Source organism: Cupressus sempervirens, chromosome 8 (genome assembly GCF_028749045.1).
Source record: "Cupressus sempervirens isolate cs-2001-9-10 chromosome 8, ASM2874904v1, whole genome shotgun sequence".
Lineage (NCBI taxonomy): Eukaryota > Viridiplantae > Streptophyta > Pinopsida > Cupressales > Cupressaceae > Cupressus > Cupressus sempervirens.
Genome location: NC_143125.1, coordinates 446,196,541 through 446,209,692, shown reverse-complemented (window position 1 = coordinate 446,209,692; position 13,152 = coordinate 446,196,541). Strand labels below are relative to the sequence as shown.

General features: G+C 40.9%; 1 protein-coding gene across 1 annotated transcript in view; it reads right to left on the bottom strand.

Moving 5' to 3' along the window:
• Positions 1 to 13,152, bottom strand: part of LOC149543133 (uncharacterized) — a 327,129-nt gene that overhangs the window by 114,049 nt on the left and 199,928 nt on the right. The window contains exon 12 of the mRNA XM_089798038.1: positions 9,519 to 9,568. Coding sequence (XP_089654164.1) covers positions 9,519 to 9,568 — 50 coding nt within the window. The remainder of the gene's footprint in view (positions 1 to 9,518; positions 9,569 to 13,152) is intronic.

Genomic DNA, 13,152 nt, shown 5'->3' with positions numbered 1-13,152 from the left:
TGTCCGGGCTGAAACCTATTTAGCTTCAGGTGCTTATCGTGCCATGCCTTCTGCCTATTCTGCGTTACTTCAGTTGCCCACTGTGCTAATAATCGCTTCTCGTCTAACCTATTTAGTTTATACAGCCGCTCCCTTAAGCTTTCCATGTTGCCCAACTTGTTTTCTAGTGCTATCCGCAAGCTTGGTATCATAAATTCCGCTGGTACTACGGCCTCTTGTCCAAACATCAGTTGAAACGGCATGTATCCTGTTGTAACTTTATACGCCGTGCGGTAAGCCCACAAAGCAGAAGGTAATTTCTCCTCCCAATCCTCCCCTTCGACTGCACAAGATTTGTACATAATTGATACCAGGATTTTGTTGGTAGCTTCGGCCTGTCCGTTTGCCCTTGGGTAGTACGGACTTGATAGCGAATGATAAATTTTGAACTCCGTGGTAAGCAGTCGGATCACATGATTTACAAAATGTCCTCCTCTATTGCTTGTTAATTGTAATGGAATGCCGTACCTAGTGATAATTTTTTCATAAATAAACTGTGTCGTACTTACCGCTGAGTTGTCTGGTAGTGCACGCGCCTCCACCCATTTAGTCAAGTACTCCGTGGCGACCACAATGTAACGGCACCTTCTGGTTCTGCTCGTCTTTAGGGGTCCTATGAAATCCAAACCCCATCGTTCAAAGAGCTCCTGAGCATGAGAGGGATTCACAGGCATGAAGTCTCTCTTCAAGGGTTTCCCCGCGCGCTGACATGTATCGCATGCAACAACCCATTCCCTAGCGTCATTGTATACCGTTGGCCACCATAACCCTGCTAGAAGTATCTTTCATGCAGTTGTATCCAGGCCCATGTGTCCTCCTACCGGTCCTTCATGTGCTTCCTTCAGTACCCATGGAATTTCTTCCTCCAAGACACAACGCTTGAGGATCTGATCGGGTCCCATTTTATACAACAGTCCATTAATCAACTGAAATGTTTCGCTCCTTATCACTAACTTCCGTCTTTCATTCGATGGCATGGTATCTAGAAACTGTCCCGTGGACAAGTATTCGCCGATGCTTGTATACCACTTCGGTAGTCCGGCAATCTGGAACAACTGTGCATCAGGAAAGTCATCATTCACACCGTCTGCCGGTTCTCCTGTTCTGATACGTGACAAATGATCGGCGCTTACATGCTCCTTTCCTGGTCGTACGATGATCTTGAAGGTAAACTCCTGCAAGAGGAGTAACCATCGGCTAATCCTTCCTTGAATGACTGGTTTATTGATCATATACAACAAGGCCTGATGATCGACATAGAACACAAACGGAGTAGCCAGCAAGTAATGTCAAAATTTCTGCACAGCATAGACCATCCCCAATGCTTCCCGTTCGGTTGTACTATAATTTTGTTCTTCTTTTGATAGTAACCGACTGGCGAAGTAGATCGGATGATCCAATCCGTGGCTACCAGTTTGTGCGAGAGTTGCTCCGATCACATAGTTAGATGCATCAACATGCACATGAAACTCCTTATTCCAATCCGGGTAGGCCAGGATAGGTGTTGTAGCCAGTCGTACCTTGAGTCCTTCAAATGCTTCATCCTGTTCCTTGTCCCATCGGAACGATTCTGTCTTGCAAGTTAACCTATCCAACGAATATGCTATCTTGGCAAAAATTTTGATGAAACGCCTGTAATACCCTATATGCCCAAGGAAAGATTTTACCTCTATCACATTGGTGGACGGCTGCATCTCTAATATGACCCGCACTTTGTCCGGATCTGTCTTCAGTCCCTCCTTACAAACTATGTGTCCGAGCAACCTTCCGTGTGGGACCATAAATCTGCACTTCTTCGGGTTCAGGGCCAAACGCGCACGGCGGCACCTTTCCATACACTCGCCTAAGGCTACCAGATGTTTGTCCTCCACACTGAACACTAACCAATCATCCAAAAATGCCTCGAAGTTTCCGACAGACATCTTGTCAAAAATGTGTAGTATGATCCGCTCAAATGTCGCACGCGCATTGCACAGACCGAACGGAATCCGATTATAGGCATAGACCCCATCTTCTATGACAAATTTCGTCTTCAGTTTATCCTCCTCTGCGATTGAGATCTGATTGTAGCTGGAAAAACTATCCATACATGACTAGATCTCGTGTCCCGCTACCTCCTCCAGGATGCTATCCGTGAATGGGATCAGGAACGGATCCTTGATGGTGACTGCATTCGGGCATCGAAAATCAACACATATTCGGATCTGAATGGAGTCCTTCTTCAGGGAGATCACGATTGGGGATATCCATTCACTGGTTTGCACCTTGAAAATAATTCCGGCTTCTAGCATCCGATTGATTTCCTCCGTAACCCGGGCCGCATAATTTTTGTTCATTCTGTAGGGCCTCTTCCATATGAGTATTGCTCCTTCGATCAATTGAATGCAGTGCATACACAATTCAGGTGGTACGCCCTTCAGGTCCTTGTATGTCCATGCAAAGACATCCTTATACTCTAAAAATATCTTGAATGTTGTTGTCTTTAGTACTGGGTCCCAATTGTCTCCTACCAGTATGTTCCGTGGTTCTGCTTCTTCTCCCAAATTCATGGTCTGCAACGCGACTTCATTGTATTTGATGGGTTCTCCTTTAGTGAACTGATGTGCCGGGGTCACATCGAGTGACGCATCCCCTTCCTTTATTTCAGTGAACTCCTTTGGAAATTCATCGATATTGTGTTCTTCTATTGTCAGTATGTTGGAGGTTGGAAACAATTCATAATCCTCTATCTGCCAATGGTAAAGACCATTTACCGAATCCAAATCGTCATCTCCTTCCAGTCGTAGAACTCCCTCCTGATCCGATTCCATAGTTTGCCCCTTTTCATCCTCTTCTCCCTCAGAATCTAACGATAGGGCTTCTTCCCCGACCATCTGAGTGTGCAGATCGATGACATACTTCAGGCCTTTGCTTTCGAGTGATAAAGTATTTTTCTTCCAATCGTGCTTTGCTTTTGCTTGTATCAGCCACCCCCGACCCAGAATAGCATCATACCCCTTCCACCTGAGAGGAATCACAACGAAGTCCAACAGGAATGGTTGTGTTCCGATTGTCACTGGTTGCGCTGTGAGTATTCCCAATGGCTTGATTCCGTGTTGATCGGCTATTAACAACTGGAAGGTAGGTGGCCATAATGTTGGCTGCCCCAACTTTTTCCAAGTATCCTATGGTAGCACATTGACACCAGATCCTCCATCGACGATCGTGTCCGTTAGCACAGTCCCGAGAATGCCCATTTCAACAACCGCCGGATAGCGTCCAGATGAAAGAGCTAACAACATCGGGTCTTCTGCACTTGTACCCCCCTGTTTCTCCTTGTCTTGCTCTACGGGTTGCTTAGCACTCGGTACTATATTTGTGAGGGCCGTACGGAGTTGAGGCATAGTGAGCAACAGATCATTTATCCTGACGGGTATCTCAGCTTGCAATATTTGTTGTACAATGTTCTGTTCTGCACAGTTCCGGACGGAGGTACTTGGCGGGTCCTTCAGGTGTGCCGTTTCTGCCTGTGTTGCTTTGTGGATCTCTACCCGTGCTTCCTCCAGTCTCTTTTTTTCCTCCGCTGGGTCAGGGTATAGCTTCGCCTGCTTCCGAGTGATTGCCAGAACTTCTTCCTCATCCGTCCCGACGGCAATCAAGTTTACTCCAGACTTCGGGCACTTAGTATCATCATGATCACCAAGTCCACACCATCGGCATAGTAACTTCAACGTGTTCGTTGTTTTGCACTCTCGGGCAAAGTGACCCCACAGATTGCATGCCCGGCATTGAACAATTGGCCGACCATTCGCATCGTACTGAATTCGACTCCTTCCGCCATTATTGTTGTTGCCGCCATTATTGTTATTGCTGTTGTTGCACCGGTTGTTTCTGTATCCGCCCGATGTAGCTCCTTCCGTACTGGGGTTCCTGTTCCCTCCTGACGGGGATGCCTCCTGTGACAGGAACACTTGTTGCGGTGTTCTTGTTTTTAAATTGAAAGGGCATTCCTTTACCAAGTGTCCCAAGATCTGGCAGATTTCACAAAATTGATCTTTCGGGCAGGATCCCTTCGTATGGCCTTCTTTCTTACACTCTGTGCACCATAGGTCATTTCCCTTAATCTCCTTGTTCATGTTTTTGAATTCCTTCATCATCCACATCATGTCCTTCTGGAGGGCCCGGACCTTCTTATTGCTTCCTTCGTCATCGCTGCTATCTTCTCCTAAAGATGCATCGTCTTCTGAATCGGACAAGCTGTTTTTCTTCTTCTTCTTTGTCTTCTGGTCACTTTCGAGGTTCATTGCCCGATTGTATGCTTCATTGTATGTTGATGGTGGCACGATCTTCATCTTTTTCCACAGCTTCGGGTGAAGGCCTTCAATGAACCATCTTTTCTGGAGCCCATTTGCTGGCTTATTCTCCATTTTACTGATTAAGTCCTTCAATCTCCTGGCAAAGACCCGTATTGTTTCATTCTTCTTTTTCTTGGTATTGAATATCTCTGCTACAATTTCATTATCATCACGCAAAAGTTGAAATTCTGCAATGAACTCCTTCTTAATGTTATCCCAACTGTTTAATTTTTGTGGATCAGCATCAGTAAACCAATCAATCGCAACACCCCGTAGGGTAGCGGGAAATTGTCGGATCCATTCGTTTGTATTTGTTATGCCATTTGCCCTCCAGATCGTTTCACATGTTTTACAATGTCGAATGGGATCAGCTGCTTCATCACCATCAAATTTAGGCAATTTTTCCTTCCGACCTGCCATTATCACTATATGTCGAAGGTTTTGTTGTGTACCTGCGTTGTTTTGCACTCTCGCATTGTTTTGAGCACCCGCGCTGTTCTGAGCTCCCGCGCTGTTTTGAATACCCGCGTTGTTCTGCACACCCACGCTGTTCTGCACACCCGTGTTGTTTTCTGCTTCCGCGCTGTTTTCGACACCCGCACTATTTTCTGCTTCCGCGCTATTTTCAACACCCACGATGTTTGGTGAAGAAGAGGGTTCGTCAACCGAAGCTGTTCGTTCCGAAAGTATATCTCAGACGAAGAGGTCACTCCACGCTCGTGCTCCCTCGGCACTTCAAGCCGTGCAAGTCGATCTCCTTCCGTCAGGATTCTCTTCTCGTGGCGTATGCAGGTTCAGAAACTCCTCCCTCGCTTCTTCCACCAAATCAAGCCGTTGTCGAGTCTCCTTCAACAATCCTTCCGTACTCCTGTTTCCGTCGGCAATCTTCTGAAATCTCCTTCGGCGCTCTATCTGCTGGGCCAGAATTAAATTTTCCTGCGCAACCCATATGTCATCGTTTTCTTTTAGCTTATTCTTATCTTTGTTCAACTGATTCGGCATTTAATTCATATCCGCCTGCCTGCATACCAGGTCCATCGGGCAACGGCGCCAAATGTTTACCGTACTGGATTAATTAAGCAACGCACACAAGAAATAAACACGAACAGCAAACAGCAGAACTCTTATTATTATTCGCATATGCCAACAGTACATTATGCTTGTATCTATGATAAGATATCCTAATAAGATGAATACAATGCTTCTCGAAGGGGTTATAAATACTTTCCGAAGAACTTTCCCAAAGGAGTCTGTCGGCCACATACATGTCGTTACATAAAAACCTTTCCGAAGGGATCCGTCAGCTGATACACAATTTCCTTTCCGAAGGAACCCATCGGCTGATACACAATTTCCTTCCCGAAGGGACTCGTCGGCTGATACACAATTTCCTTCCCGAAGGGACCCGTCGGCTGATACATAATTTCCTTTCCGAAGGGACCCATCAGCCGATACACAATTTCTACCGACGACAATATTCTCTTCAATTGTTTTTAGTTCATCATGTATAACATTGTTGGTTATGAGATTCATTGCAAGCTGCACAGTGAAGCCTTATGAGTAAGCATTGAAACTCAGCTAGGTAATTCAATACACAAAAAAAATTGTTCTGCTATCTCAAACAGAGCTCAGATAAATTTAATCACCAATGAGAAAATAGTAAGACCTGCGGTAACCAACTATAACTGTTGTCTTGCACGGGTTATTGCCTATGAAATTGATAAAAGATATATATAATAATAAAAGCAATATTTTTTTGTGGTTTTCTCCCGTTGAGTACTACTAGATCTTACTTGTGTGGATGCATTTGATTATTGATATGTGATTGCTTAAGTCTAAATAAGTCAACAAAAAATTGACATTAACGATTTACCCCCGTCTTAGTGAAGTGTGTGTTTTTTTTAGGAAAAGCTAAGAGGGAAGAGATTCCCATATCTGTCCTACTGCTCATCAAATCTTATCACTGCTTCTGTTCTGCCCTTTAGTCAGGCTCGCGGTTCGTTTGCTGACAATTCTGCCCTTCTGGGCTCTATTGGAATTGAGATGGACTACCTCCACCCGTTTCAATACTTGCTTGACACAACCATCTCTAATCTTTTTCCTCCCCACCAGGGAGTGAATAGGTACATCAAAGTGGACATTTACAAGAAGTTTATTCACACTATTTCCGATAAACCCCGATGGAGGCCTTCGCCCTAAGATAGCCTTCTATGCAGAGCACTTCTTGAAGATAAGGATGGACTTATTGTCCGGCATTCCTACCTATCCCTCCACTGGGCTCATTCCCTTGGGATCTCTCTAGGCTCCTTTAGGGTGCATTCCACTAGTCTCTATTGCGAGACCAATCACCTCATGGACAGAGAGCACAGGATTTGTCACCTTAGCAGTGTTAGGGAGGTTGAGTCCAAGCAGCACTTCATCTTTATTGTCCTCTTTATTATAAGATGATAAGGAGGTTCTACTGCCTCTTCAAGCAGAGTCAGTCTCTCTCCACTTTCTTCAGAAATACAGACAAAAGGTGTCTTGCCCTATATCTTTGAGAAGCTCTTAGGCTTTGGGATCACACACTCCAAAAACTATTGCCCCAAGATGCCTACGTCTTATCATCTTATAACTTCCTTCTTCATAGAGATTTAATCAACACACGTTACCAAGCAACTGCTTGGCACTGTCCCTTCTACATCTATGAGGCCCAGGACTATGTCCTTTCTACAAAGCCATCCTCTCCCAGAATCACTCCAAGGTGGCCCAACATTTTGACTGACCCTATTGGTTACCCTTTGGTTCAGCAGTTCTTCACAGTTGTTTGGAACCAAGGTTGCATGGGTACTCATACCCACACCCCTGGTACTCGTACCCACGTACCCAAGTACCGGGTACACGTATCCCACGTACTGGGTACTCGGTGGAGAGCATCATAGCTAAGGACCTTGATTAAGATTCTGATTTTTTTTTTTGGTTTTTTGTTTTTGTATTAGCTTGTTGTTTATCAAACTTAATTCAATACCAAATCAGTTTGAAACTTTGATACTCATTAACAATAAACTTTATCACTGTTCAAGTTAAAAGTTTATCATTTGCAATATGTCATTGTCATATGGTTTAGGATCTTCTTGTTCATGTTTAAAGTCTGCCTTCTTTGTTATGCATCTAAGCATTTATCATGTATTATTATTTCAAACATATAGCAAATCTGAAACTGAAAACAGTACATTACATTTGCAAACTTTATCACTGTTCTTGTTTTGAAAAACCATCGTCATGACTCATAAAATCAGATATTTTATAAATATAAAAGTGTAATTTTTAAGTTTGACATACCCAAGTACCTCCATCCCCAATTATGAAAAATACTTTAAACATTCAGCAATAGCATATATATATATATTTGACTTATGGCTTATATTTTCAAATTTCTTGTTTTGAATGCTCAATGTCATGACTCATGACAGATATTTTGATTTTTATATTTTCTATAAAATATTAATTATATAGAAAAAATTAGGCTTACACACGTACCCCCGTCCCCTATTTTGAAAAATATGCGTACCCGTACCCGCTCCCGTACCCGTACCCATGCAACCTTGTTTGGAACCCTTAGCGGTTTTTGGATTGGGAGGGTTCTCTCTTTCCTCTGGTTCTTTTACTTTTCTTTTGTATTTGTTGTTTCTTATTGGACATAATTTGTTGTTCTTGTTGTGGGCTGGCCCCCGTCTTCTTGTATTTGGCAGTCCCTTTGACTCTTTGTGGTTTTTTTGTTGGACATTAATAGATTTATCTTATCTTATAGCCAAGATTGTATTTTACACCTTTATTTTTATGATATTCACACCCTTTTTTCTTTCTAACTTTGCACGTGCCTTTCTAAGCAACTAGTTAGAAGTTGAATTTCTCTTTTGACACTCAGAGAAGATATTTTTCTAGATTTCCCCTATTTTCTCTTGTAACACTTCCTCAAATTTTGAGAAGGCTAGACAGTGAATAGGTACTCTCAGAACAGATTGGTTGTGCAGTGCAGGTTTTTCTCTTGAACCTGTGAAGAATTCGCAACCATGGCTTTATTGATTCTTTCCAATCAATTGGAAACCAAAAACACCATTGGAGATGATCCTCCTCTGTATCTAAGAGTCGAACAAAACAGCTTTTGTTTCCTTAAGAATGCACATTTCAAGCATATCTAAAGATGCCTCCACAAATCAAATTTTGATATGACACATCATTTATGTGAAACAGAAGTAGAGATACATATTTCAATAAATAATATGTCATCTTAATTACAACTTGTAATGATCAAAGACACAAATGGCATAGACAAAAATCACCTAAGCATGAGAATGCATTTATGTTTTAATATCCAAGACATCTTCAATTCTTAAAGGATCATGAACTGATCCCATTAAAAATGATAGTAAGAAAGGGTGCATACCATAGTTTACAAACTCTGGGAGTACTCCCTGAGTTGCCAAGTCTCTTTAATGTTTTTGCTAGGTGAGCTTCACCAAGTTTAACTCTTGAATTTTTATAGATGCACGGAAAACACAGGTAAAAATGCCAATGTATGTAAAATGCTTGTTAAAACATGTTTTTCACATGTTCTTTTATTATAAGGACTTTTTATTTTCTGTAAACGGTGCAAAAATATATGTTTTCCTTTAAGAGGTTTCGATGTTTAGTACTTCCTAAGTTGCTGAAATTTCGGTGAGTTTTTGTTGAGTATTTGCCGAGTTGCCAATTGTGGACTTGCTGAGTACTCTTAAAGTCTAGGTCTGCAAAATATGGTACATACTGTATGCTTGACTGAAAAATATATGGAGTATCATAAAGAATAATATAGTCTGTATTCCATGGACCCTAAAACAGTGAAATGTCATGGTCAAGCACTAACTGTTATAGTAAGCATACAATGAGATTTAAGATCACCCGTGTATTAAAAGATTACAAACATCCAAGAATATTTGCAAACTGATTTCAAATGATTTAGTAAACTAGTCTCTAAAATGGTTGTTATTGATTAGATGGAGTTGAAATGAAATGTAAAGGGCGAAATTCCACTAGTAACAAGTGAAACCCATTTTAATTGAAATCTCATCAATCAAACTGAGACTTTATACGAAAAGAAGAATTTGCACAAGGTTAGACACTGACCTCTCCTTCAACAATAACGTCACCAGATTTAAATGAAGAAGCTACATCTCCTGCATTGAAGGATATAATTTAGTGAGCTGAGGGAAAAAATTGTAAATTGAACTTGATTCTTCACCCTAATATAAAAACAGAACTAACCACTACAGCTTATGTACATCTGAAACAGATCTTCCATCAGATGAAAGAGGCTACATCTCCTGTTATTTAAGGATATAATTTAGTGAACTAAGGAAAAGAATTCTAACATGAACTTGATTCTTCATCCTAATATTCAAACAGAAGTAAACACTATAGTTTATGTACATCTGAAACAGATCTTCATTAGATGAAACTGAGGTAGCATGATTTTCCAACAACAATTATAATATTTATTTATAATTTGGAACAAACTTCACATAGGCTTTTCAAATTCAGCATTTTGAGTCACTATGTACACATCGTCTAAGAAACCAGTGTGAGAATTATCATCATTCTTTTGATAAAGTGTGCAAATAAGGAATATATCAGTAAAACATTATAGACAACTCAACATCAACCACAATGTTTTAAGGAACAGGAACTCAATATCATCCTCTAATTCACTGAGAAATATAATAGCAAGGAAATTGTAATAACCCCAACCGGTTATAACTTTATCAAACACCAAATTCTTTTATAACTCAGTTGTTTGACATTTCATCAAACACTTTGCAGGCAACCTTTGATACCACTGTAATAACCCTGTCTGATTATAGCTAAATCAAGCATCAATTTCTTTCACTTTTCAATGGTTTGACATTTTGTCAAACACTTGGCAAGCAGCCCAATTACCACTGAATCTATGATGTCTTAAATTTTCAAACACAATATCAGGATGTGCAGCAAAATGATCATAAATTTACTTAATTTTGGCCTTATAAGTTTTGCATAAATAAATACCAAACATAATAAACAATTCTGAAATGATTCACACCAGCCTCTGAATTCATTCATCAACATACCATATAGCAATATAATGAAAAGGGAAAAAAATTGTTGGCTAATTATAAATCAGAATTTGAAGTCAGCCTATTAACTTTCAAACTATGTAATATAAACTGAATTTTACAAATTAAGAGCCTGGTCTTTGCCGTAGAATGTAATTGCAAAGTCAAACAGAAAGTTGCCTCGTCCAATTTCAATCTAGCATTCACAATCTAGTCTTACAAATGCTGCCCAAAACAAACTCCAATCTGCAGACTAAACCCTCATCCAAAAACGGAGAAATTATAATATTCAATTGTATAAATGCTCCTTAGCCATAGTTAATACAGAAAGATGAGACGATAATAAAACTCAAAAGTCCACAATACTTCAGTTGTGGATTCTAATAATTAAATCTACAATACTTCAACTGCAGATTCCAAACCCTTATACTTTAGCAAAGGCACAAACTTCAAACTCAAAAATGTCACAAAGACAACAAGAGCAAAATAAGATAATCAAATAATTGAATGTTTTACTTATCAAATGGGCTCATATTTATAATCTCCAAATGGCACAAAGTTTCCCAAATGAACTTCACTTAAGAAGCTTTCCACACAACATTAAAATATAATAGTGTCATTATAATCTGATTTATTAATTGATTTTGGCTCTGAAAATGACCTTTTTCACCATAACTTAAAATTCTGATGCGTAAGGCCACTGTTTCTTGTTCCCATGATTTAAAAATTTTTGTCCCAGTTGCAACAAGCCATGATACTGAGGTGACCAACCAACAATACTATCAAAAATAGCAACCTCAGTGTATTTATATGAATAATAATAATAATCCACCTGTCTTGCGAAAACAACTGAAGAGGCATCAAAGTCAAAATTTGACAACACCAAAGTGATCTTGATGATGAAACATGATGAATGAACCTGACTGACTTGCTATAAATAGAAGCTCCCTCCAAGATTCTTGGAGCTCAAACTAGAAGCCTGAAATAAAAACTGAGAGCATCCTCCACTCTTCTAACTCAACTGAGCTCATCGGAACCAACAAATTGACTTACTATAAATAGTAAGTCCCTCAAACAGAGCCAAAACACACCATAGGCTGCAGAAAAGCCTATAACCACACAACTGAGACCCTCAAATCCCACTGTCAGCTCATGAGGGTCGCGATGGTGAACTAACCTGGCCAACTGCAGGAACCTACTAAAAGTGGGGACATTACAATCCTCCCTCCCTAAGATTGCTTGTCCCCAAGCAATCCCAGAGCAAAATGAACATCACAATCCCCTTGGATCCCAAAGGTAGAACTGTATACTATCCCTATTGTCTACAAGAAACTCATGTAGCATCAGCACCCAAATAACTTATATGAATGACAGAATCATGTGGAAACTGACTGTAGACGCTGATGGTGATGACAACCCATCGAAACTCAATCCAATTGAAACACCAACTCTATCCACACCTGAGTCCCCATCAAACTGATACTCACACCCAACTGCATTGTGGAGATGGTAACAACCATAGGTAATTGAAACACTACCACAAACTCCAACCTCTGCCAAACTGTCTTGGGTGTGTAGATACTGCAACGGGTCTAACTTGCAGCTGTTAATCTCATCTACAAAAGATGGTGCTAACCCATCCCATAATGATTGGTATAAAACTAGAGCCAACCTACACCAAAAAGAAAATAAGTCCTCTACCTATGGGTCAAAAGAAAACTAATGAGCACTCCTCACAGTGTAATGCTGATAAAAACTCTCGATCTCTATCAAGGGCTCACCATCATCAAACTGGGAATCAGAAGATGGCTCCAATCTCTGACTCCGAACTATTGGATGAGAAGGATCCTGGGGAACCCTCTCAACAAACCCAAACTTGAAATCTCTGTAGGGAAGCATAGTAGACAGTCTCTATAATCTTTCCCATCAACCTTTGAATAGCATGAGAGCCTCATATGAGAGTACCCTCAGACACTCTGTATAAATCCTCCCTCACATCTAAACTCTCCAATAGATACTCCATGAAGGACTCTGTATAGTGGAAATTATATTGGAAGCATCAACCTGCTCCCCTGCGACCCACAGTTGATCCCTCTGAAAATGTGGCATTGCCAACTGTCCAATGCTATTTGCTATATCAGATGAAGAAATAGATTTGCTTCCAACAGAAGGAAGCAAATCAGCATGAGAGCCCAACTCCCTTGATACTCTCATCTCATCTGTATCTACTATAACCATATCCTAGACGGATGTGTTGGCCACATCATCACATCCGTCATCCCCAACCATAGAAGCAAACTCACCACCAACTACAATATGCAACTGAACTGGATCTGGGGTTGGTGTGCTCTAAACATGCTCCAACTCCATGGTCCCCTCATCTAACTATGACTACGACTCTTGAAGAGCCAACTGAGTATATTGAAGAGAGTCCACAATCACCTCAAGCTCCTGGGTAAGCTCAGCTACCTCCTCCTCTTTCCCTAACGTCTCATAATAGGTGCTACCCTACTCTAGAAGGTAATCACTGTCAACAACTAACTGAGAGTAACTATGCTTCAAGATCCTCACAGCCTCTCGAAGCATATGAACCTATGCTAGGGAAAACTACTATCACCGTGCTCATCTAACATAGGAGCACCCCAACCAAATGTAGCTAGTATCTAATG